The sequence below is a fragment of the Catharus ustulatus genome, chromosome 3 (assembly GCF_009819885.2).
Source record: "Catharus ustulatus isolate bCatUst1 chromosome 3, bCatUst1.pri.v2, whole genome shotgun sequence".
Taxonomy (NCBI): Eukaryota; Metazoa; Chordata; class Aves; order Passeriformes; family Turdidae; genus Catharus; species Catharus ustulatus.
Window position 1 is genome coordinate 39,606,926 of NC_046223.1, and position 27,975 is coordinate 39,634,900.

General features: G+C 40.3%; 2 protein-coding genes across 11 annotated transcripts in view; one reads left to right on the plus strand and one right to left on the minus strand.

The window, feature by feature from the left end:
- Nucleotides 1-26,169, minus strand: part of PRKN (parkin RBR E3 ubiquitin protein ligase) — a 702,734-nt gene extending 676,565 nt beyond the window's left edge. Inside the window, exon 1 of the mRNA XM_033056630.1 lies at nt 26,109-26,169. Within this exon, the coding sequence (XP_032912521.1) occupies nt 26,109-26,115 (7 nt within the window). The 5' untranslated portion in view covers nt 26,116-26,169. The remainder of the gene's footprint in view (nt 1-26,108) is intronic.
- A 41-nt stretch (nt 26,170-26,210) lies between these two features.
- Nucleotides 26,211-27,975, plus strand: part of PACRG (parkin coregulated) — a 254,702-nt gene continuing 252,937 nt past the window's right edge. For 4 of the 10 annotated variants that reach the window (XR_004417350.2, XM_033054743.2, XM_033054745.1 and 1 more), the window contains exons 1-2: nt 26,334-26,437; nt 26,888-27,097. Coding sequence is in view for 8 of the 10 variants with exons in the window: in XM_033054743.2 (XP_032910634.1) it covers nt 26,930-27,097 (168 nt within the window). In the remaining 2 variants the exon portion in view is untranslated. The other 6 variants (XM_033054739.2, XR_004417349.2, XM_033054741.2 and 3 more) reach the window with 6 other exon arrangements.

The window sequence follows — 27,975 nt, forward strand, 5'->3', positions numbered from 1 at the left end:
ACACCTGATTTAAAGCTCTACTAAACCACACCTTGGCTGCTTTGTAACCTCAGAACTTTGTTTTGCCAATCCCTGAACAAAGCCAGATGAAGCTCCCAATACATCTCATGTGACCTTTGTGCTGCCTGTGATTATAATCGACATAATACCTCATCTTTTCAATAGATTACAACCCAAATCCAAAGAGGCTGGTTACTTTCAAAACCAGCTAGAAACAATTAAGATTTCAAGTCAGATTTAAAATATTTATCAAGACCCCAAGATCAGGTATATTATTTCTTTCAGCCAGGCTTGCAAACTCAAATTGAGCATTTTGATTCTCACAAAAAAAAACCAAAACCAAAAATGAAACCAAATCAAACTCCAACTCGGCAAAACCTCCCCCTCACACCAAAAAAACCCCATCTAACAACAAGACAATCCAAAACATTACTAGTTTTTGCATCCTTCTTGAGGCAAAAGCAAAAGGAAGATGATACAACTTTCTGAAAACACTAGCTGGTGGTACACAGCTGTTTTTATTGTGACAGTAAAGTCTGGACAGTACCTGTGATACTGCTGACAGCTAAACCTGCAAACACAGGCACCCTTGAAGTCACTTACCTGTTTGTGGCACTCTGACTTCTACTAAAATACATCCTGTTTCCCAAAATTTATATATTTTTTTCCAATCAGATACAGGAAATTATTATTATTACTATTATTTACTTATGCATTTTAGACTCCAGATTGAACTCCATTTACAATTTAAGCTTCAGAAAATACTTTTAGACTGTTCTTATCAGATCTGTAATATTCATGACTGTCTCCTGCATAATTAGCAGATTGATGTGGACAGCCACATGCAGATGAATTTGCTGCAGGAATTAAAGACTAGGACTGAATTTGCATGTTCAGGAGTTCCATGGAGAACATGAATTTCTTTTTCCCTACCCATCTTATTTTTACAATTTATTATTTTAAAAATTGGGCAGCAATTAAATATGTTTACAAGGGCCACAGTAACTGGAGCAGGGGTGGGGAAGAGGTTCCATTTGCCAAAAAAAAAAAAAATTAGAAAAAAATTGCTTCTATTTCCTTTTTGCTTCCTATATCCTGGCAGTAGAGAATACCACCTCCTCTGGACAGTCATGGACTTCATTATCAATAAACCAAAGAAACACAAGTATTTGTAACAACCTTCAGTTAGTTTTTACTCAAGTATACCAAATATCTGTTTTCTAGAAAGCAAACCAGCATATTCAGCATTTTCAGCGAGGCAGACAAGTTATAAATAAAGGACCTCATAATAAAAAACAGTCTGTAGCTTCATGCTACAAACACTCTAGTTTATATACCATATGTATATTATGGAATTGCTCTCCTCACACTGCAGCAGAAAAATAGTCTTTGGTTAGGACATGAGGAACTGAGGTAATTCAAAAAACAAGAAAAAATTGTTAACTTCTTGTCAAAACTACCATCAGAGAATCAGAACAATTTATGTAGCACACTTTTAAAAACCTTTAAAAAAACAGTGCAGACCACCAGGGGTGTAAGAAGCAGCAATATCACAGATACTTTCCATCACAAATAATGCCACAAAGATCATCACCCTTTCTTCAAGAAGGTACAACCTTCACAGCTCAATTTAAAAAGGACCGTGCAAAACTGTGCTAGCAGCACACTTTTTTTACTTCAGTTAGGGGAAACGAGTGCTTCTTTTGGAAGAATGGAGTAGTCAGCAGAGCACTCACCTGACTGCTGATTTCCAGGCCACAGGCACCCTGAAGCCACAACTTCTTCCTAGGAAAAAAGCTCTAAGCTGTAGAGAGGATGAGGAAGAAAGTTCTTCCACTCTCACGACAGTGACTGAGTCTGTGCGCACAGAGGGATCAGAGCCTACAATTTACAGCCTTGGCATTTAAAATAAACTGTACATAACACCTCACAAATCTGGTATACCTACAAAACATCCCACCTTCAGCTGTAGGATGGCCAGCTTCACTGTCCTAGCTTGGGATACATTTCTGCAAGCAGAGAACTTAACTTGCAAACAGTATATACGGCTCTTATTTTGTGCTCTCTCACCACCCACACAGCCTGAGTGAAAGGCTCCTGTCACAAGTGTGTTTTGAATTGAAACTGATGCTAACCAAGTGAATCAGCTGTGTTCAGGCCAACAACCTAAATTACTCCAGGAACTTAGGAAGAGGCAAGACACCCTCAAAAATGTACCTAATTTATGATCTACCTACTGAATGCAGAATTTCCTATGCATAGTAAGGGGCTGTACATCTTTGAAGATACAATTACTGGTATTTTTCATTCTAAAGACTCTATCATTGCCACAAAAAACAGTGATGTTAGTCTATAATTCAGATTCATCATTGATAATCTTCAAATTAATGCAGGAAATACTGCTTTATGAATCTTGATCTAAAAATTTGAATGAAAGATGTCACAACTTACACCATTACATAAAATATTGGTCTAATCTCTCACTATACTTGAAAGCTTAATTGTTTACACTTGTTTACTGCACAGATTTTCCTCTAGTAGAGGAACTACTGAAATAATTTTTCAGCAATCTTTGAAACAATTTGTCATGATTTTTTATACCAATAAAAAGTATGTTTAAATCAGTTTGATTTCAGCTTGATTTATAATGAACATTTCATTGGGTGTTATTTTTGTAGCACAGCTCTCAGAAAAAGCTATTTCCTTTCACAGGTACATTGAAAAGAACAAAAAACTTATACATAAAAAGTAATACAGCAAAATAATTTGAAAATATTCACCACATTCACCTGTCTTCACTAAAAGATTTATAACACATCTAAAACAGAAATTGATGAATTCATCAGCGTCTGGGACATTTTGATCATAATAATATAATTTTACTCCTTAAATTGGTTTTCAATTAAAGTACCTTTTTTTAAGTAATTTTATTTTTGTCATAAAAATAGTTTCTCTGCAGACCAACAGCATTAACTCATTTCATACTAGGTGCTGTGTTGTAAAGGACAACCTGCACAGCCAAACAATGATAATACAATACTTAATGAAAGACATAAAATGCATTTTGCTGTTTCACAAGTTAAATATTACAAAGTAAAACATTTCTTAGATAATTAAGTACAAGTATAAAGATCAAGCACTGTTACACAAATTTAGAAATTCATTATCCAACAATCTAAGGATAGCAGGAGAACATCAGTGTTAGGAATTCAGGCTGGCCTGGCTCCCACAAATTCACTTTTGAACTTTCTCTTAGCTCTCAAGAAAACCCAGGACAAGACAGCCCAGTAGGTTCCACAAAGTTAGTTTCCTTGGACAGAAGAGTCTGCCAAGAGCAGCAGACATGGAGCAGACCATCACCAATCTCTCATCAAATAATGTTTTAATATTTAAAAATGACACTATCAGGACTTCAAGTTATATTTCTCTGGAATCTGGTGCTTACTAGGCTAGGGACTTGCTATAGGGAGCTAAAGTAGGGAATGTTTTAAAGGAAAACTTATTTTTAATACTATACAGCAAGACCTTTTAGATAGAAGAAATAGAAACAAAATTTAATAGTGTGGAATAAGATAAATGAGCAAATATATGAAACTATGCTAAACCAGAGGGGTTTGTGGTCCATTGAACAAATACTCCTGCTGTAGAAAGTGAATTAAATCAAGTGGTGTGATCTGATTATCTTCAAGGATTATTTGTCATGGGCAAACTACTGGTTCAGGTAGGAACAGACGGTTACCCTTCAACTAAGTGGCAGTTATTGATCTTTGCTGGCACAGCCTCATTGTTACATGGCTTCACTGTTATGGAGAGGCTGCTGGCTCAATGTCTGTCAGTCTGGGAAATACAAGTAGCCCTTCTTTAGCAAAGATAAAGGGAGGTAATTTCAGGATCTTCCATCTTTTACAGAGCTCTACCGCTCAGAAGCCAGAGTATTTTCTTTGTCTGTGGCAATTAACTAAATCTTGAACTTCACACAGTTTTTATGGATGGATAATATGTATATCTAGAAATAGGGAGAAAATTTCTAGCACTATTGTTAGCAATAGAAATACAACTTAAGCCATCATCCTGCATCATGACAGAGCCCTCAGAGCAAGGAAAGGGGAGAGTGCTTAGGAGAAATTATGGGGATCTCTTTGAAACCCTTTGAGTTTTGCTGTCACTTATGAGAACTTTGTTATTTGAATGGAAAAACTATTGCAGAGAATTTTAAAAGAAACAAACAAGGGTTCTGTAGCTTTAACAAGAGACAAAAGCCTTTCACTCCTGTTAAGCGAACTGCTTTACATAAATCTTCAGGAAGTCTCTGAGAGGCATTATCCTGGACAGAAATCAGATAGCTATTTCTCAGGCTCAAGTATCCAGCTTGTTTTGAGGCAAATCTCAAAGCAAATACGCCAAGAGCTATAAATCAGAGAACTATACCAGAGGTAAGCAAAAATGAGGTTGCATAAGCAAAGGAACAAGTACATGATCCCACTGTTCTTTCCACTGCTTTTGTCAAAAAATGTTTGCTAGTTTCACAGTTCTCCACATGGTTTGAAAACTGAAAGTTACAGTTGGTAGAGGTCTTGGAAATTTCACTCCCTTAGCCTTTCGGGTGGAAGGAAGCGGTATCTTACAATCAACCAGTTTCTGTTTGTTTATATTTGGAAGCTGGTTCTGAAAAGCTTCTTCACACAGGAAATTCCTCTTCCCACAGTAAACAGCCAAATAGGTATGAATGCAGTCATAAATTATCATTGCAGAACAGCAAACACACAAACGTTCATCACTTAAAGTAAAGTGAAATCTTGTTTTATATCTCCCTTAGCGGAGCAGGTTAATTCCCTGGAATTCACCATTCTGAATACCCTTCACCATTACTTTACACATCCACCTAGGTGGATCTTCGGTGCTGTGCATGTAAGTCCCAGCTGGGACATGCAAACGTGCAATGACATCCAAGTGAGTTCGTGAGGCTCAGTGAATGCGGCGGGGGAGTCAGGCTCCTCCAAGAGGAGTGACAGTAGATGCCCTCCAGGGGAGCTACGAACCGCGCGACATCCCGGACTGCCACCTCGGGAACACGCTCCGGACTCAAGGAAAAGAGCTGACAGGCAGCAGCCATCGTTTCAGCTGCTCCCTTCACTTCCCTCCCAGCAGGTGTCACTACGATGTAGCATTGCTATACAATCTTAAACTAACAAACATTAAAGTAGCAGGTTCCTTTTCCCTCGAACCGGCAAAGTACCTCCACAGACTAATTATGTAAAACCTGAATCGTGTGCAAAAATGAGCTTTGTGATGACAGGGTGGGGAAAACTAAGTTGTGTATCATTTCCACTACCATACAGCTGATTTTCTTATAAATTGTTATACCTCTGAAAGAGATGTCTTTAATTAAGTGGTTAATTTAATGCAACACTCAGCATTCTCTTCTTAACAGTAATGTACACAGATGGCTGTATTCCAAACTCCATTCATCTATTTCAAATTGTTATAAAATGGCTGTTGAATTCTATTCTTTGGAGAGATAAAATATATTTGTAATAAACAACAATTCTCTAGCAGCTGGTTCTGAAAATTAAGAACCAACACAAAGTGGGGGAAAAAAGGATTTCCAAAGCAGTCTCCATGCAGACTCTGACTGTCCTACCACCCAGTGACTCTGCAGGCATTCAGACACCTCACTGTAATGCCTCAAAAATCAATAGCAATTTATTCTCTCTTTGGACCCCAAGCAACAAAAGTAAATAATACTGTCACCTGCGGTCTGCCTTCAGAACGTGGTCACAAAACAGTCTTGCTACTATACCACAACCCTCCAGGGCTCTTTATCTATGCTGGCTTTGCAGATTGTATTGGCTTTCACAAGGGAGAAACACACAAGGCAGCAACAAAAAGGGGTCAAGTTCCTGTACTCTGACCACCTAGGCTGCTGAACTGGAATTAAGAAAAATGTTTAGCACCTGTCTTACTTCAGTCTCAGCTACATTAATTTTATTAAAGGGGAGGAAGAAAAATCCAAAACTGAAAAAAGAATATTAGAATTATGTTTTCTCATGCAATACAAGGGAAATCCTAGAAGAAAAAGTTAAAACAGGTTGGAACTTGAAACATTTGCATCATTTAAAGGTAATTCCTAAATTAATTTCATAATAATTGAAATTCACATTTCTTACAATACTACTGAACATATGTCAGAATATTCACAGCGATCCAGAATACTGACAGATTGTTCTCAAAAACATCATAATTTGTAACCAATATTAAGGAATAAATTCCCATTTCATTATAAGATAACCAGTTACTCTTAACTGCTCACATCATGAGGCATATCATCATCACAGGGACCTTACAAAACTTCAGTGACATGAATATATATATGCTCACTTAACTTCTAGTGACTCTCTGTATGTATGTACAATGGACTCTTGTCTTCCCAGTTGTCTTCATTGCTGCACGGTGTGTAAAGCCTATAGGGCATAGAATTTTTCACTATCACCACCAATTCCATTTCTTCTTAGGAATACTGATTGTTGTGGGTTCATATCTAAAAGCTCAGGATGCATCACTAGCTCATGCAGGCATCACATCCTGATTTAAAGCAGCCCACCCTCTTGTCCATGGCTGTTTATATCAATGAGCACAAAGACAAGGTACAGGCTGAATGCAAAGCAGGAAGTTCAGAGAAAAAAATCACCTATTCCAGTTTTCAACATAGACAGTAATTCCATGAAGTAATTTCCTACTCTAAAAAGATAAAATGCGAAAACTTAACAGCACAATACAAATATATGTATTTAATGAGTCTTGTAATAACTCGCATTACAAGCCAGGCCAGAATTCTCATCTCTTTCAACAGGGAAAAATTAGCAAAGGAAATGGAAAATTCCAGAACATTTTAGGTTAATTTCTTAGAAAGAAAAATCTGCATGGATTTTACTTGACCATGTGAGAAGAAATGCGGAGATACTGCTTATTTACACACAATAGAAACACTTGTCTAATCAAAGTCATTCTGAGCCAATGTTACAAGAAACTCTGGTAAAACATTAATCGTTTAATGTAAAAATTTTAGAAATCAAGTGCAAAATGAAGAAAACCCAATAGCCACTAATGTCAAAGAAAAGCGACAAAACCTGAATTTTACATTGAGTCAAACTGAATGAAAAGGAGAAAAGGTTGCAAAGATTTAATTAATTCTTTCTACTACTATAAGCCACAGCCACAATGAATGGAAAGTCTACCATCGTAAGAAGCAAAGTTAGGGTAGAGCAAAGACTGCCTTGACAGTAGATTATTCAATTATTTCATTAAAAACTGTAGAACTTTTTAACGAATATTTAATAAGCTCATCAGTATCTCAATTCAGACTGCTAGCATGGATGGATACTCATTCAGTCCTATGCAGGCTCTTACTAGTCCTTTATTAAAAAAATAAAAACAAAAGCCCATACAGGTTAAAAAGATACTTAAATTTTACAAGAGTTAAATAACATATGAATCAACAACACAACAGTAAAAATCAGGAGTGTTTCTCTACTGTTCCATTTGTATCTCCCAAGAAGAGTATTTAATTTACTATTTATGCATATTATACTTGCAATTCTCTGCAGGTGTTTGTAAATCCGGTGCTAACCACACCTAGTACTGGGAACAAAAACCAGAAGTTTCTGAAACAGGCTTCAACAATTCCAGAAATTGTTTTGTGGCTTTGAAGCATCTCCCAGAAAGGCTCAGACAAGTGATACAGAATTCTAGTTTGTTTAAAGGAACAACTCTTAGCTTGTCTCAGAAGCAGAGTGGCCAGCCAGTCAAGGGAGGTGATTCTCCCCATCTACTCCACTCTGAGGAGATCCCTCCTGGAGTACTGCAACAGCTTCTGGCGTTTCCAACATTGGAAGAATGTGACCTGCTGGAGCAAGCCCAGAAGAGAGCCATGAAAATGATTAAAGGACTGGAGCACCACTCCCAGGAGAACAGGTGGAGAGAAACGGGAATGTTCAGACTGAAAAGGAGAAGGCTCCAGGGAGACTTTACAGCACCTTCCATTACTGGAAGGGGACCTACAAGACAGATGGAGAGTCACTTTTTACAAGGTGTAGTGACAGAACAAGGGGGGATAGCTTTAAATTGAAAGAGGGCAGAGTTAGATTAGGCCTTAGGGAGAGAAGTCTTTCACTATGTGAGCAGTGAGGCACTGCAACACGTTGCCCAGTTCAAGGAGCTAAAACTCACCACAACTAGAACAAAAGAAAACGTGAACACCTGAGGGAAACAGTTAAACACCTCAGTTCAGCATCGAAGGAGACAAGTGAGAGTACTGGCACATGAAAGGTGCTGGAAGAGATGATTTAGCTGTTTTTGTTTTGCCTACCCATTTGAACAAATTAGCTATACTGTGAAACTGCAAACTGAGTTGCAGCCAAATCAACAAACATGAATGCTCACTCACCCTAAAACATCAGCTACTAACAGTGATAAATGGAATTAGATATTTTGTTGACTTTATGAAAAAAAAGTTGAAGTCAACATATACAAACTGAGTTAAAAACTAGAGAAACACTTGAAAATTTTGCTAGTATCACAGTGAAAACAACACATTAGCCATTGTGTGTTATTAACTGTTAAGTACAGGTCTGCCAGTCTCACTTCAGCGCCTGGTAAAGTTACAGATAATGAAGTTAGTAAAAAACATCTGGAGGACAATGCAGTCATTGGTCACAGTCAGCACATCTTCAGGAGAGGAAAGTTCTGTTTATCACACCTAGCTGATCAGGGGAATCCAGTTGATGGAATCTACCTCAGTTTTGGATACTATCTCTCACAGGATCCTTCTGGACAAAATGTCCAGCACACAGCTGGATAAACACACCATGGGATGGGTGAGTAACTGGCTCATGGGTCAGGCACAAAGGGTTACAGTGAATGAGGTGACATCAGGCTGGGGACCTGTCACTAGGGGGGTTCCACAGGGTCCATCCTCAGGCCTGTGCCCCTCATCTTCATTAATTGGACACAGGACTGGAAGGGATACAGAGCAAGTTCACAGGGGATACAAAACTGGGAGGAGCTGTTGAGTCCCTTGAGGGCAGGGAGACCCTGCAGAGAGACCTCAACAAACCAGAGAGCTGGGCAATCACCAACCACATGAAGTTTAGTAAGGGAAAGTGACAGATTCTGCACCTGGGATGGGACAACCCTGGATGTAGGGACAGGCTGGGGAATGGGATGCTGGAGAGCAGTGCCACAGATAGGGCCCTGAGGATCCTGGTGGATGGCAAATTGAACCTGAGCCAGCAGTGCCCTGGCAGCCAGGAGGACCAATCCTGTCCTGGGGGCCATCAGGCACAGCATCACAGCTGGGCAAGGGAGGGGATTGTCCTGCTCTGAGCTGGGGCAGCCTCACCTCGAGTGCTGGGGGGCAGTTTGGGGTGCCACAAAATAAAAAAAACCACATTAAGCTCTAAAAGTGTCCAGAGCACAGCAACAAGGATGATGAAGGGCCTTGAGGGGAAGGCATATGAGAACAGCTGAGGTCACTTGGTCTGTTCAGCCTGAAGAAGAGACTGAGGACAGACCTCACAGCAGTTACAACTTCTTTGTGAGAAGAGGAGGGGCAGGCACTGATCTCTGCTCTGTGCTGACCAGTGACAGGACCCGAGGGAATGGTCTGAAGCTGAGTCAGGGGAGGTTTAGGTTGGATATTGGAAAAGGTTCTTCACCCAGAGGGTGTTTGGGCACTGAAGCTCCCCAGGAAAGTGATCACGGCATCAAACCTGACAGAGTTCAGGAGCATTTGGACAATGCTCTTGGGCAGAAGGTGTGACTCTTTAGGGATGGTGCTGTGCAGGGCCAGGACTTGGACTTGATCCCATCCAACTCAGCATGTTTTGAGATATACAGATACACACATATACATATTTCTAGTAATTAACTATCATCCTCTCTCCAAAATGATTGGAAAAGGTGAACTCAGGACCTTTGCTGACATAAGTGTTCTCATTTCACTTGCATTCAGACAGGAATTTCTGTCATCATAAGGCAGGTGAGCCTAAAATACACAACCTTCGGTTTATAAGGAACTAGAGTTAACAAGAATATTTATTAAGTTTTCAATGGATTAAGCCTTTCCCTTCTAAAGAAATCTCTACAAATCACTTCAACTACTAAGACCAACCCAAACAAACTAAGAATTGCCAAAGTGAGCCATTTTAATCACTACTTTGCTAATACTGCCAATAAGGTTCCTGTTAATGTGGGCATTTTTCTTTAGGATGTAAATAGAAATTGTTAAGTAGATTATACCTTAGATTACTAGTTTTGACTACTTATCAGTTCACACCAAAAATATTTGCAATCTAAACACAGATTTTTAGAAGACATTACTTGGCACTTTCATTAAAAAGTGAAATTGATTGGATAGGACAGCATGCTTGCTTGCAGGCTTTCCCATCTCCTTTTTTAAAATCTCGGTACATGAATTTGCCTCCAAATGTGAGCTTACCAGAACAGAGATAGACAAGAGCAAATCATATAATTGGGAAGCCTGAAAATACAGGATAGAATTATCAAGAGAAGGCAGCATTTTGGAGTATGTTAACTAGCATAACACCTAAGTTTGGGGAAACATTATCTTGAAGGCTTATACTCCAAACCCAAGAGACCCAAAGACTCACCAACTGAAGTCCCCTCAGCAACATGCAATGCATACAGAGAAACCAAAATTATCTGCTTGTACTTTTGACACTGTCGATCTATATCCTTCTGAACAGCACTTCAGACTTCATTATACACTTCCAACAGTTTAAAACTACTTTTCTCCTGAAGTTTGACACACACTTCTGTAACCATTCCAGTAACAAAACAAGAGTTCACAGCCAGAATTCTTACAGTAGGGGGAATTTATTTTTCAAGTTTAAAAAAAGAAAACGTACCATCAAAACCAGCTACTTATAGCCTCTTTGCATGGCACTAAAATGATGCTTACAGGACAGATGTAGTTTTGTGGCTTATGGCTGAGTATAAGCAGACTGCATATTGTAAGCAAGTTGTGTAGGACACTTCATTTTTTAGATTACCTGTTATTTCCTATTGAACAACCTTAACTCCTTTTCTCTTTACTGGGTTTTAAACATACAGAAAGAAATATTCTAATAAGAAAATATTGAAAGAAAATAAAACCAGTTTTAAGGAGTAATGGAATGATTAGGGAAGCATTCCAGTATCATGATGCTTATCAAAGATAAGATCATATACACCGATTTCAAATCGGATTTCGATAGGACACAAGTTAGGCACATCTGAGATACTTAATAAGGAGTAATTTCAGTGGCACATTGAATGCAAACTGAATGAGACAGACGCTCTGCAGAAACAGACTAAAATTTATTCTATCTTGAAATTGTAGTAGAATAAATATTAATATATCCATGTTTTTAAAAATAGCTTTTTCTTCGCTTACTTGCAATCATATCTATTCAAAAGCAGATAACTATTCAAGTGATCCAGACTGCTATCAAAAAGGTCAGTAACGAACTCATTTACACTTAAAGACATTCTTACTATTCTTACAACTTAACATAAATAAGGAAATCTAACTAAAGATGCTTACCTACATGCACCATGCTACCTTAAAAGTGTCATTGGTTGTACCATGTTCTGCAACCTGTAGTCACATATATTTCACACTGCACATTCAATTTAATTTTTTATATTTACCTGCCATGAGTGTGTGAAGATGCTCCAATCAAGTCCAATTTAATAGATTCTGTTTCAAACAAGCAGGTTATATTTTACCAATATATTATGAAGGCTAACCCAGACTGATTTTATTTGCTGAAGGACACTAGTTTCTTTGACCTGTCTTGATTTTTCTAGGGCCTTACTCTGAGGTTGTAACAGATTTGTTTTAGCAACACGACAAAGGTACCATCTGATTCACTTTCCAGATTGTGAACATGACCGTTTAAAGCACACATGTAATTACATTCTTTCCCTGCAACATGTATTAGAAACACTTTTTCTAGTAGAAGACAATAATTTAATATGAACAGTGCTTTTTTCTTAGAAAGCAAAATCAAAGTCTGCCTTTAAACACTGCTATTTTACAAAGTTACTTAAAACAACATTAACCTATTAAAACAATGCCTAATTTTAATATGCTTTTTGCTTTTAATATACTCTTACACCAAATGTTACCCCAACTAAGAAGTTTCAGCTTTTCTCACCTCTTTGAAAATCTGAAAGCAGTTTATATTTGTAGTTCCATTATTTCCCCTTACTAAAATCAATAAAACTACTCAAGAAAAGCAGGCAGGTACATCAGCCTGTTAGCTGCATCTAAAAGAATACAATTTTATAGTCCTAAATTATTCTTCAGTGTGTTAGCATAAAGAAACAAACATACTTAATCTTGAGGTTCTTCTCAAATTCTTTCACTATGAAACACATGACACAAAAGAAATATGCCATTCTAATCCAAAGGAAGCCATAACAAAATAAATACCTAGTCTTAAAATAATAGTTATTGAAGGAAACAATTCACAATCCAAAGGATTCCCCAGCTGGACCATCTCTCCTGCCATCATCATAGACAAATACTTTTAAGTTTAGCCCCTTAACAAAGGTGGGGGTGTTGAGCTACTCCAGCCCATCTCTGTGCTTATCTTCAGCCAGAAGCTCCCTGCCTACTTAGAATCTGGGCAACAGAGATGAGTATGTGCCAGCTTTACAATTACTGCATTTCAGTGTCATATATGACCTACAAACCAAGTTTTAATGTTCTAACTGAAGTCTCAACATCTGAACATCAAAAGGATTTAAACAGCTGAAGCTTCAGTAACACAGTTTTCTGCTGTTAACTAGGAAATATACACAGCCTAAAAAACAACTCAAACTAAGCCAAATAGCAACTCGTGAAAAAAAGCAAACATATATGTTAAGAAAACAAAAGAACAAAAGCGGAGTTGCAAAGAAATAGCTCATGTACTTGAAAGTTCATGTATCTTTACTAAAAGAAAGTTTCAGTACAATGAAAAGCAAATCCTAAAAAGTGCCCAAAAGGGAAAGACTTAGGTACCCCACTAACACAGCGCAACTAATTTTTTCTTAAATGAGTGCTTTTCCAGTTTGAAGCACTGTTGATTTATGTGTTAGAAGTTTCACCACACTTGTAAACTGAGGAGTAACGTGAAAAAATTGAACCTAGCCTTTGAGATCTAGAAACTAATATAGTGTAAAAATAAACTGAATAGAAATTCCAACAAGGTTAAATATATTATAAAATTACGCTCACTCTGTAAGAAATGTATCTTTTTCTAACATAGGTATAAACTACAACATATCAGAACTGAAGTAGCTTAAGAAGTATAAGTTATTGCTGCAATAAAATCACAATTTGATTCACAACATTTATGCAAGTATGACAGCTTACAGTCGAGTCATTATAAGTGACATTAACTAATACACAACACACATGAAGGATTCAGCACATGAGAAAATGATACAGAACTTGCACTGCTGAGATGGTTACTGCCCAGTACAAACTCTGCTGCAGATGAGGCAGCACACACTAAGAAGTAGATAGTGCTGAATGCAGAAACTCTTTATACTTTGGTGACCAGCCAAATTAAAATTTGATATTAAACATCATTATGCTTTTAAATTAAGCAGTTAAATCATTAAAATAAGGCATTGAAAAATATGGAAATATTGCCAAATAGTAATAAAGGTTTGAAAAACCTAATTTAAACAGTCATTTCAAAAGTAATATTCTAGAGACAAAAATTCATTATTAAGTCTTTAAAACACAAGAAATTTTGCACATTTCACCAATTCTACAATTGTTTACACACTTACAGTTTTCAGTTGGTTAATCTATTGTTAAGACATTAGAGGTTTTTAAAAATAATTGAGGGCTAAACAGTGATGCACAGAATGATGCATTTCCAAATCACCTTTTCCCCCCTTTAGTGTTAACAAGCAGGAATATATTTATGATGTCTCCAGTATCAAGATCAGGTGCTGAATGGTTTTACAGAGTATATGACTCAAACTCCTTAAGGAGCCATAAAATCACATTAAACTCAACTTATTATTAATAATTCATGGCAATTTTTTTAGTTCACTACAGGGGCATCACTCTTAGGATATCATTCTTATTGAAATAACAGGGAAAGCTAGATAAACAGTTGTCACAGCTAAGTCAAAATGGACAGGGCTGGTATCCACCAGCCCTTTAACTGGCACTACCACCAGACTATTTGCAAATTGTCCATGTTTTCTTTTACAGACCCTTTTCACATACAACTCCAACTTCTTCTCTTATAGGCCTCTCTCTCATAACTCTGACTCCTCATTGTACTGGCAGCTTCACACTGTACTGATTCCTTTTCTTAGAGGCAGTTCCACGTAGCTCTGACTCTCACTCCACATGACTGGCTAACCCCAAGCCATCCCTTGCCTGACCCTGACTGTCCCTCACACAACATCTTCTTACCTTAGCTGTTCTTTCCATGACCTCATGTCCCTCACCTCCACACAGCCAACACCATCTGCTCTTACTCCAGCAGACTCTCAAACTCCAGCTGCAAGTGTTTTTAACTAAAGACCACCTAACCCACTCCTTTGTATCCCCCAAACTGATTGGCCGGACACAGATATTTCCACTCCTTGGTAATCAGTACAGCTGCAAGTCTTTGGGGGAGATTCCCTCCTGCACTATCCTAGCTCTCAACAAACAGTGTTACCATCAAAATGAGAAGCCACCTACCATGAACCTAGGGACTTTAAAAGCCCTAAAGAATTTATTTTTTTTTTACAATTTTCAGGATAAATCCAAAATTCTACATTCCTTTCTAAAAGTTAATATTAATTTCATAGATAAGTAAAACCAACAAAATTGTATCTATCTAATGAAATTTGGTTTATCTGCACATTTGAAGTGTCACATTTCCACACATTTAGTTTTATGGCGTAAGAAATAGACTCTTTTAACAAGAATATTTTGCTTCAATTAAGGATTAAACTAAGTATATCCCATTAGACATATCTATGATGCAAAAATGTTATGATTTGGAATGGAACACTTTTAACTATAGTTAAAAACACCTGCTAATAAAGCAGTTACTGACACCAATTATGATCCATAAAGACCACAAGACTTCATTCTTCATGGTCACATAATAGATAGTTTTTACAGAATTATGTCGTGTATTAGTAACATCTGGATTTCGATGCACATGACTAACTAGATGGCCAGATTCAGTAAAAAATTGTATTCAATATAAAGACATTAAGATAAGGACTAGACACTCATTTTGTAATTTACTCAATGGAACAAAATTAGCTTTGATGCATCAGTTAACCACCATGGAAAAATCAGCTTTATCCATACAAACTTAATTATTTCTGGTGTAGAAAAAAAAACAAAAACAAAAGCAAGCCTACTTGCTTAGTTGGCTCTCTGAATAAAATAATGCACTATGCACAAAAAATTCTAGTTGTATGAAAATTCAAAATCCATCCTATAGTTTTTAAAGTAACAAAAGAACAGTGTTTTAACTGCTTTGTACCCCTCCTAAGCACATTATGGTATTAAGAAATAAGGTATTAGTGAGTGGCTTGTAATTTGCAGTGTCCAACATAGATAAAAGCATGAAAGGGCAAGGGCTTAAGCGCACAAGTGCTCAGAAGTGCGTGGGCCTAAGCGGTTCACTCCTGTACTTTCAAAATACAAGGAAGGAGGCTGTCTTTGTGGCTGTATCATCATTCCACAGATACATTCTCTACATACTTTTAAAGACAAACTTTAGATGAATTGGTCCTCATAATGTTGGGGAAAACAAAGAAGGTCAGGCTTTTGGGTACTGATTCTGTATCATCTACACAGTAACTATTCCCTGGTGTCTCTCACTAGCTCCCTGTTCAGTAATGTAGTAGCCCAGGAAGGTTGTGTTTCCTGACACGAACACCAAGGACAAATGGAATTTAATCACTGTCTTAAGCAGGAAGTTGAGAAGCCTTGTGAAAAAGTCACTTGTTTCTTCTAAGATAGTTGATTTTCAAATCCAGCTGGGAACCAATAAAACTTTCCTTCTGAAGAAATCCACGTTGTCTTATTTGATTGTAACATCACTGTGAACAGTCTGATTCTTTAATAACACACAGCAAGTAGATATGCACAACAGTGTCATGTAGATGAAATGAACAAGAAATGCAAACATTTTGACTTTTTTTTCCTAATGCCCCCTTTGCACAAATGGCAAAGTAAATAAAAAGTCTCCCTGTGCACAGTCCTTTTTCCTATTTTAATTCATGTCTAGAACTGAACTAAATTTCAAAAGCTGTATTTCTATGAAATCAACTATCTCATTTTTTTATGTGTTGCAATTGTATCTGAGATTGGTTTATAGCTCACTGTCTGCCCTCCTAGTTCAGGAAACTGATTATATGAACAGTTCTAAAATAACACAATTGAAATGAAAGAAGAATTGACACTGAAGACTCATTAGACACAGAGATACACAAGGACATCTTAGGTTCTTACCAAAATTACACCATTAATTTCATTGGTTGTATCACCCACTGAGAATGCTTAATTTTTTCAATTTTATTTACATTAAAAAACTACTGACTTCTTAATGTTGAAAAATAAGGAATGGACAACATATGTTGCAACTGTTGTCACTGACAGATGAAGGTAGAGAAATGCCAGGCTTTCAGAAGTAGAATACTTCATGAGAAACATTTTAAGTCTGTGACCAAATACAATTTATACCATAAAGAAGGACTGTTAGTATTTGAGTGTTATTTGGCATTTTTAATGTAAAACTCTACACAACTGAGAAGGAAAAAAAAAAAACATCACAGATATGTTCATGACACGTTTTTAAGAAGCTGGTGTCCCAAACAGCCTGCTTAATTTAATGCAAGTTACACGATTCTCCATCAGGATCGTACCCAAGAACCCAAAATCTCTTCAAAAGGGAAAGTATGTTAATACAGCAAACGTACGCTTATTTCATGTAACATTACAATAACTGTATAGTTTTAAATACAATTTCAAACATCTGTTGCTTCTCTTTAAATGTGGAATTATTTTGTCTCCGTATCTATAACGAAAAATAGCAAATTTAATCCCAAGCCTAATTCAGACATGCAACATCATAACTCCTAGGCAGAGTCGCATACAATTACAGTAATATCAGCTGGTGTTAAGTATATGTGACTCGGTAATTCTCAGGTACAAATGGGCACATAAAGTTATGGGCCGAGGAAGCTGAATTTGGACAGCACAGGTAAACTTTAGGAGCAGTGCTAGGATCAACTGCGTGGCTCTGATTGATTTTAGTATATGTTACTTAAGTCTTGTGCTTATTTGAGGAACAAGACAACAGAAAAAGCTCCAGAAGTATTTCTCCTGAGCTTCAGGTGTTTAATGAGATTGATGTGGCCAAAGCACGATGCCATACTTTAAAATTTTGAGTTTTAATGATATTTCAGAGTAGCACTCAGTACTTTTATAGGGATGTAATGTGTTTTCATTTTACCTATACTGAAAAAAAAAATAGATAACAGCAGGAAAGCAGCTATTCTAAGAAAGGGAGGTATAAAATCTAAACATAATGCAACAAAGCAGCAAATGAAGAAACTCTCCTTTTCCTTTATTAGAAATAAGGGAAACAGATTGTGCTCATCTTGCTTAGGGCCAAGAGTCTCACTGTGTGGAATTCAGCCAGGCTCCAGCACACAGCTCACTACGGAGCTTTGCTGATTTAAAAAGTAAACCAGATGGGATATTTCCTTCCAACAAGATAATTCTAATGGAAATTGTTAGAAGTACTGTAAAAGAAACTTCTCAGCTTCAACTGCTATTTTATTGTGTATAAGGGCAGGCAAAATGAAAAGTAGGCTATGAAAACAAAGCAAAAAAAAATTAAAAATTCAAAACCTTAATCATTAACCAAGTTTTGAATTTATGTGCCTGAGAACACCAACTGCTTAGATAAAGCACATACCAGGCTAAAGCCAAATCTCAAACAGTAGCAGAGTTAGTGTGAATTCAAAATCTTAAAATTATGTAAAGTGAGTAAAAAATAATCAACTTAAAGGTTGCCTGTACCTTCATAGAGCTTGAAGAAAAAATATGAAGCAGGTCAACAGACTAATACTCCAGGACCTTGGGAGACCTAACAGACACAGTGTTTTTGTTCAGGACCATTAAGATAACATCTCCTGTTCTTAAAAGACCCCATATTTTCCAGATGATCTACAAAAGACAAAGTAGGTAAATGAAGAATAGTTCTACAGTTAGTTTTTGATGACTTCTTGTACATCTGACTAAGAATTTTTAAAGTATTGTGCCCTAACTCTGCTAGAGTAAAATGAAAGAACTGGGAGGGTTCTTGTCTTTTTGGGGTTTTTTGGGGGTTTTTTTGTTGGTGGTGGTGGTTTTGTATTTGTTTTTTCATTGGGTTTTTGTTTTGTTTTGGGTGCTGTCTTTGTTTGGTTGTGTTTGGTTTTGTTTTTTTTTTTTTCATTAATATCTTAGACTGTAGCCCTGAACTGTTCCTGGCAGTAAAGTTTTTTTTCAACACAACCTACACCCATCTCATCACAACAACAAATTCACTCTTAAAGAAATATAACACTCAATAAGGGCAATATTTTGTAAACAAAGTACAGTAATTTCATGAATACAAGCCGCACGGACTATAAGCCGCATCTCCGGGTATTGGCAAACATTTTGGTTTTTGTCCATAAATAAGCGCACCTGATTATAAGCCGCTCTGTCGTTCACAGCGAGCACCCGCGTGCAACAAAGTTGCCAAATAGTAACGGAACCGCAGCAGGGTGGGGTTTACTGGCTCGGCTCGGGCTGTGCAGGCTCGGCCCACTCGGGGCTGCCAACGGGGCCAGGTGGCCCAGCTCGGTGGGGCCGCTCAGCGGGGCTGCTTGGGGCCGGCCGCCGCTGCCCTAGGCTCACTCACCCTGGCCCGGCACTGCCCTGTGGTGGCAGGCAGGGACGGAGCCCCCCCAGCTCCCGCAGCGGCGAAGGCAGGAGGGGAAGGAGCACCCCCCGTTCCCGCAGTGGCGGCGGCAGGTGGAGGCGGAGCCTGCCTGCTCCTGCCGCAGCAGGCAGGGGCAGGAGTTCCCTGCTTACCCCACAGGCTGCGGGGATGGCAGCACGGAGCCCCCGCCTATTCCTCGAGCCGTGAGGATGTCAGCACAGAGCCCCCTGCCTCTCCCCCGCCTGAAGTAGGGAACTCCCCTGCCTCCCTCCCCCCCCCCACCACGCTGCCGGCGCTGAGCTGGCCCCACCCACCGCGCAACACAGTAACCAATTTGTAACAATCACGAAATCCTGGGTTTTACTGGCAGGTGCTCGGCTCGGCACCCTGGCTGGCACTTCCGGGGTTGTAAATGTCATAAAATTATTCACATATTAGCCGCTCCTGACTATAAGCCACATTTCCAGTGTGGGAGCAAAATTTTAGTCAAAATGGTGCGGCTTGTATTTGTGAAATTACTGTAACTTAGACACAAACTGAGCCCGTTACTTCTGAGAAATAAGGTCAGTTATCATAGAAAGACAAGCTTATGCTTCAATTATCCCAATCCAGTTTGCCAAGTAGAGCTACCTACCACTAAGAATTTCCTGTTAAAATAGCAATATATTTTTTCTTCTTTTTAAATCTTGCTCTCAGACTAAACAGGGCTCTAAGCTCCCTTTTCTTCTTCAGGAACCGGTCTATACCAGACTTAAGAAATTCTACTCAGGCTTTGACTTTGTCCTACCATGTTTCTTCAATCAGCCAGAAAGCAGACTGGAATGAAATTGATATGATTGGATAAAGGAAAATCAAATTTTTTCAACATTTAGTTTCAGTAATCTAATTATGAAGCTTTTAGTAATAGTGTAATTACTTTGAAGTTCTGAACATATGTTTCCACTGAGAGTATTCCACAGAGGACACTACCAGAAAAGGGAAAAAATGCAAACATAAATCTACGAAAAATATTTCAGCTCATCAAAAAAAAAAAATTGAAAGAAGAACCATATGCAGAGATGTAATATGATGTCCAATATGAAGCACTTTTGTTTCAATCATGCAGTCCTTTAATTTAATACCAATGAAGAAAATGTAAAATAATTTTTCCATGACATCAAAGCACATTACCAAAACATTACTGGATTGGCACATTGAAAAAAAAAGAAAATACACATGTAAAATAAATTATTATGACAAAAAGCAGCTGAACATTATTCCTTGAACTTTAAATGTTTCCACTGATGGAAAGGTTGTCTTAGAGAAATAGCTCACACAATGGGCCTAAAAAAGCCCAGGCATCTCAGTTTCTTGTGATTCTTACTCTTGTGAATTTAGCTAAATATCCTTAGCTCTGTACACTAAAAGTTATTAAATCTGAAGTATTATATCTGACACAACACAGTTTTATTGGCTAAATTAATTAAAAAAAAAAAAAAGAGGAATCAACTAAGGGGAAATTCACCACTGAGCAAGACATTCAAAAATGCTAAACAAAAGACACAGAAAACAGCAGCACAGACAAGAAGACACTTAGCACGAAAAAACCTCAAAAACAAACAAATAAAGGAAGCAGGGGAACCACATCATAATACAGAAAAGCTTTACACTTTTAACAAAACAACACTCACACCGGTCATCACAACAGCGGTGAACAAAGCAAGCACAATTTTGTTACTGAAAAGTCAATTTTGCTTTTTTTGTTTATGGTTGTTACATACTACAAAGAATTTACAAATGCAAATGAATTTGCTTTACTGCCCTTCTATGTCATCAAGAGCAAGCTTAGTGCACAAGCCCACTTCTGCATACTATACAAAACCCCACTCTCAACAGATACACTAAAGTAAAGGATGATGTCCAACTTTTGTGGTAACAATTGCATTGTTCATACCCCCTTCAGAAAAAACACAGCATAAACAAGAGCTTTTGATTGCAACTGCTCTCTAAAGTGAGAGAGGACCTGGACCAAAACATTTGGCAATGGATACTTTAGTTATACATTACATGCAAGTAAGCATGGGCAATAATTTAAAGAAACTGACAGATCAATTTTCTATAGGGCCCTATCTGAAAAACTCAAAACACTGCATCAGAATATCCTTAGCTCTTACTTAGTCTCCAGTGTCTTGATATTACAATACTGTTATTCTGCAGTCATTAAAAAAAAATCAACCAAAAACACCAAAAAAGCAAAAAGACACACCCCACTTTTCATCCCCCTTACTACAGTAAATTCACGAATACAAGCCGCACTGAGTATAAGCCGCATTGCCGGGTGTTGGCAAACATTTCGTTCTTTGTCCATAAATAAGCCGCACCCGAGTATAAGCCGCTCTGTGTTCGCAGCAAGGACCCGCGTGCAACAAAGTTGCCAATTAGTAACAGTATCGCGGCAGGGCGGGGTTTACTGGCTCGGCTCGGGCCATGAGGGCTCGGGGCTGCTGACAGGGCTGGGTGGCCCAGCTCGGCACTGCTGCTCGGCAGGGATGCTTGGGGCCGGCCGCCGCCACCGCTGGGCTCGGTCACCCCGGCCCGGCGCTGCCCCACGGCGGCAGGGGGGGCACAGAGCCCGCCGGCACCTGCGGCGGCCATGGGAGCCGGGGATGTAGCCTGTCTGCTCCTGCGGGTGCGGCACGCGGGGACGGGAGCCCCCTGAGCTGCGGGGCCAAGCAGGAGAGAGCTGCCCGCCTTCCCCCGAGCCACGGGGCCAAGCGGAGAGAGCTGCCCCTGCTTTCCCCAAGCCGTGGGGCCAAGCAGAGAGAGCTGCCCGCCTTCCCCCGAGCCGCGGGGCCAGCAGGAGGGAGCTGCCCGCCTTCCCCCGAGCCACAGGGCCAAGCGGAGAGAGCTGCCCCTGCTTTCCCCGGGCCGCGGGGCCAAGCGGAGAGAGCTGCCCGCCTTCCCCCGAGCCACGGGGCCAGCAGAAAAGAGCTGCCCCTGCCTCCTCCGAGCCGCGGGGCCAAGCGGAGAGAGCTGCCCCTGCTTCCCCCGAGCCGCGGGGCCAGCAGGAGGGAGCTGCCCCGCCTTCCCCACCCCCTGTGCTGCCTGCACGGAGCAGCTCCACCCACCGCACAACAGAGTATCAATTTGTAACAACCGCGTAAATGCAGGGTTTTACTGGCAGCAGCTCGACTTTGCAGTTTGCACTGACTTGGTTTACACTCCCAGGGTTGAAAATGTCAGAAAATTATTCACATATTGGTCGCACCTGAATATTAGCCGCATTCCCGGTATGAGAGCAAAATTTTGGTCAAAACAGTGCGGCTTGTATTCGTGAAATTACTGTACTTGTTTTTCAAAAAGAATCCCAAGCAAAAAGTCTTCTCATCTCCCTTAATGGAAACAACAAAATCCAGAACACTTACTTATATCTAGCAAAATGCAGCTGTCTTTTGAAGATATCCTGATTCAAATGATACTAATTTTATTACACCTTGCTGACAGAGTAATAACAAAGCATTTTGTAGGAAAATAATCTTTAAAATACGTCAGTAAAACACAAAGTGTTTCATGATGCAATTCTGTACACACAGTCCAATATAGCAACGCTAGCAGAAGGGAAAAAGGCTCAAAACAAAGTGAGTAGAACAGGTCGTCTATTTGAAACGCAAGTAGGCTTTGATATTCCAAGGTTGTTTAATCAAACTATCAGCCAGATTATTCCACATGCTCATGAGTTACAACTTGAGCTATTAGTCCAGTATCGTAGTGGAACCATCCATAGCACTAGAACACCAAAATGTGATCAGAAGAAAAAAAAAACAAAACAAAATTGCAACATGCAATCAAAATATCTAAGTAGAAAATTTCTAAACTACTTTTCCTTTGGTTGCTACACCAGTACCATTATTATAATAGTACCATGTATATAAATATATTCAGGGAAGTTCTGAAAGGGTTTATTCTTATTTTGCTTCTTCAAGGTTATTTTCATACCAGTGAGAAATACTTATGCAGAAAGTAGATTACCAACACACTGAAAAAGGGTGCAACACAGACGAGTGATCGGTCATCCAGGTAGCGAAAACTTTCACCCAGGCTCCCATTCTCCCTTAACTTGATTACTGCTGGATGAATCATATTTCACTGTCAAAGCCCTTCACAACCTGTCGCTACTACCACCTTCATCTCTCATTCAATGCAGAAATGCTGAACTGCCACTGTTAACTATGTAGAGCCCATCTTCTACATTTTAAAAACAGCTTAGATCCTTCTCCTGGGTTTTTTGCTCTTTGAGAGATATCTTCTGAAAAATTCCACAAAGCTGTCCCAGTATCTTCCTTCAAAATCGGTTTTAATTTTTTATTTTCTCCCCTCAGAACAGGTGTTCAAGAATGCGACATTATTGCCAGCGCTGTTGGCTAAGAAACAGTTCAGCCAATCCAACTGCAGGTTGTCAGTTCCATTCCACTAACACATTTTCAGCTGATCCAATGGTAAGTAAATAAATAAAGAACAAACTTCAAAACTCCACCACAAACATGTCCCCAAACCTCCCATGCCCCTAAGTAAGTAGAGCTATGACAAGCTACGTCGCTTAACTAGTTCAGTCTAGATTCAAATTACCATTTAAGGAACCTGAATGTGCACAAGTCTATATGACCTAGTCTGTGAGAAATGAAGAAAAAAATGAAAGAAGATAGAAAATCAAAAATCAAGTAAAGGAATTATTATGTGTAGAAGTATATTACAGCATTAACTTATGAGGACATAAGACATTTCTAGAGATATGAAACTGTGAAACATTTTGGAAAATATACCACAGGTTTCATAGGAAAATTCTTTTTAATACGCAGGTTAAAAAATGCGCATTTTATTATCTCACCCTTCCCCTCCTGCCCCCAGTTTTTGCTATGGCATTCCCAGCTCACAAATGTTTAGAGGAGAGTTTTCAGAAAGTCTTAGAGTGGGATATTGAAATAGGTCTCCACATCACATGCTTCGAAGATAATTTTTTTATTTTTGGGGGGTGGGAGAGGGTGTAATACTGATTTTGGCTGGGATAGAGTTAATTCGACTTAGAAGCTGGTACAATGCTGCATATTGAACTTAGTAAGAGAATAATGTTGGTAACACACTGATGTTTCAGTTACTAAATAGTGCTTAGCCCAAATCAAGGACTTTTCAGTTTCCCATGCTCTGTCTGTGAGGAGGTGCATATGAAAATGGGAGAGAGTGTGGCTAGGAGACAGCTGACTCAAACTGGCCACAGGGATATTCCACACCACAGATCATGCCCAGCAGATAAACTGGTGGGAATTGGTCTGAAGGATGGTTTGGGCATTGGTCAGTGGCCAGTGAGCAATTTTATTGTGAATCCCTTGTTTCTCTTGGTTTTATTCCTCTCTCTCCTTGTCATTACTATTACCATCATCATTAGAATTATCAGCATTATTATTATTCTGTTTCAACTATTAAACTGTTCTTATTTTGCCCCCAATTCTCCTCCCCATCCCGCTGCTAGGCAGGGGAGGAGGGAGTGAGCCAGCGGCTGTGTTTTACATAGTTGCCAGCTGGGGTTAAACCGGGGCAGGTTACAACTCGTATAAAGCTGTGTTTTTAAATTTGCAACTAATCGGTCTGTACATTTCATAATCAATATTCATAAACGTTTCCGTCTGCCACAGTGAAAATTCCTCAGTCATATAACATTTATATTCATGAGCAGTAAGTAAATATTTAGATTTCAGTGTGAGGGCTGGAGGCATCAGCTCTGTAACCACAAGGGCAGTCCCTAAGGTACACTCAGCTTACTTTTCTGAAGCATTCAAAAACAAACACACACTGCAGTTCTGCAAACACATGTATTTTATACACTACAGCAATACATCAGTTCAGCAGGTGACATTGCAAAATAAAAACAGTGGAATACCTGACCCTGGGTGCTTTCCTTAAGCCAAACCTTCAATTTAAAATGTTCTCTACTACATAAGAAAAAAAAGTAGCCCAAATTACAAGAAAGTCCTGTAAGAAAAAAAACCACAACTAAGAAGAGATAATTTGCGTTAATATGTATACAGAATGAAAATACTGGACAACTGTTTATAATCTTCTTTGTAGTCTTGACAAAGGTGAAAGAACATTAGCCATATACCTGCAATCATATACTGCTAAGAAAAAAAAGAATAGCTGAAATAGCATTCTTGGAAACTTCTGAGATATTCAATTTAAAAACAATAAATATTTTCACAACAAAATGCATGGCTTTCAGCTTGATCAGATCTTAAGTAGACAGCAACTATGACACCAACGCTGATGATGAAACAGCAAACCTGAGGACAGCAAAGAGTTGCTAAAATGAATGTGCATCCACTACATTTTATAGATTTTTACTTCAAATAATTTTCAAAAGTCAAAGCAAGATGAAATGTATAATAGGAAGACTACTAAACAGATCCAGTAATTTTGAATTCCCCAGGTATGGATTAATCTTTCAAGGAAGAGAAGAAAACCCACTGCTGAAACAACCAAGTCCCGCTTCCCACCAGCACTGGATGGGTACAGCGAGCAGCTCAAGGACCAAAGGGTCACATTCCCAATACCATGACGTGCTCTAAGTTGCTCCTTTTCCAGGCCGCCACCAGGCACCACGCCAAACCAGTAACACCTATATATGCTGGCAAGGCCAAAAAAAGTTCGCAGATCACACAAACCTTGCCGAGAAATATTTACAATGAGAAGGAATAAAAAACAATTTAAAAATGACCTCAGTCACAAGGCCTGGCCAGACATTTTACCCCTTCTCCCACGGGGGTAAAACAGGTCAGTGACCCCCCTGAGCACTTCGGGCCCCGCGGGCCCTGCACGGTCCTGTCGCGGTTTAACCAGCGGGCGCACACCGAGGGCAGCGCCAGCTCGGCCCCCGCCCTGCGAGACGCCGGGGGAGACTGGCGGGGACCGAAGCGAAAGGAGCCAGGCCAGCCCCCGCCACCCGCCAGGGCCGCAGACGCGACAGCAGAAGCGACAAGACCAGCGGCCGCGGCGGTGAAGGGGCGGGGAGGAGAGGGGCGGGGAGGAAAGGGAGGAGCCGCATCCGGGCTCGCCCCGCTCCCTGACGCGCTCACTCACCGATCATGGCGGCGGCGGCGGCCGCGGGGGAGGAGAGGGGCGTCGTGTGCACGCGCGCGCACGTGCCGGCCGCGCCTGCCGCTCGAGCGCTTCCCCTGCAGCCGCCCTGGGGGTCGCGCGACTGCGGGCGGGGTGGGCCGGACCTGACTGCGCACGCGCCTCAGCGAGGCAGGTGGAGGCGCACGCTGGGCTCTCTGGGTAACGTAGTTCTTGGCCAGTTCACAGCCGCACACGCTCCTCTCACGTCATCGCCTCACATCTCCCCACAGCACCGCTAATGACTTTCTCGTTAATTGCTGTCCGCCGCCCCGGTGTACGGTGCACCGGCGGTAGGTACAGCTCTGCGGCGCCGGGCGGTGCCGACGGGGCTGTCCGTGATTGCCCTCCCGCTTCCCCGGCGGGTTGTTGACGCGTTGCCTGGCGACGATCGCTTGTCCAGAGGAGCGCGCGTGGCCGCAGGTGCCCAACGGAGCCCGAGAGGGACCCGCAGGGCCGGACGCGCGGGGGGACAGCGGCGGGCGGGCGGGGCCGAGGACCCTCCCGGGGACAGGGACATCAGGTGGTGATAAGGGCTGGACACAGCGGAGAAGGGGGAACGAGCTGGGATGATGCAGAAGGGGACTGGGGGCGGGGGGCAGGCAAAGGGGGCCCGTGAGGGGCAGGGGAAGCGCGGGACGGGTGTGTGGGAATGTCGCTGGTTGTGGGGGGAGCGGAGCTGGACCTGCTGCCTGCTCTAACTCGCTGGGCGCGGGACGCTGATGTCCGCTGTTTTTTTCCAGTCCGTAATTTGAATCTGCTCCGTCGCGGGCGCCTGTGGGGAGATGGTAATAGAAGAGGGGAGCCCGGGCCCTTCAAAGCCCGCAGGTGACAAGTTCCCCCGGCAGCGGGAGAAGAAGGACAAGCAGCAGGACAAAAAACAGGACAAACAGCAGGACAAGCAGCAGGCCTGCGAGGGATTCAGTATTAGAGCCATGATGAAAAACAGCGTGGTAGGTTTGCTGCTAGCATAAAGGTGATCGTAAATAACTCGTCCAAGAAGCATAGCAAGTTAGAGCTGCGGATAAAACATGTCGGGAAGGTGTGCAAGTTGCTAATACCTTATGTGGAGTTTGCTGGTTGCTGAAATTACCGTCGGACTTTGCAGAAGTATTACTGCAAGGTAACTCTGTGCCTGTGGAAGTCGTGGTGCTTTCACCAAGTGCTTTGCTTCGGGTGCCACAATTTTTTTTTTTGTATGATTTTTGTATTGGCAGTGCGCATCCTGTTAAACTGCCAGCCAGTGCAATTGTGCATGAAGCTTACTGCTTCCCACTTAGCAAAATGCTGTCAAGTGATAGCACAGTATTTCTCAAAAGTTGTCATACACTGGCACAGTGTATAAAATTGATGTGCATGTCACATATAATGGCAAAGATCTGGAGAATAGATTAATAGATTTTTGAAACAAGCTTGGAAAATAACAAAAAGCTTCCACACCATCTAGGAGAATACTAAACAAACATTAGTTCTCCAACTTGTAGTTCAAAGACAGAGAAATTGATCCATCAAGTAACAGTCACAATTTCTAATGAACTAGGAGGCTTGGGAGTTACAACAGCAGTATAAAGGCCCTTCAAATCTCTTTCTACTGTCTTATTTGTCTACCCTTATCAGAATTTAGGAGTTAAAAAGCTTTAACGAGTACAGAGTACAAATGTTCAACGTGTAAGTGGATGAGGTAATATTATCATCATACATCTCTGCCTAAACGGAATTGTATTCTTCATTTGGACACAGTTCAAGGTGTTAGCAAAGGCTTGAATCCTCAAGGGTTTTTTTAAATCTATAGAGCATTCTGACAACTATTATGAAATACATTATTTCCTCT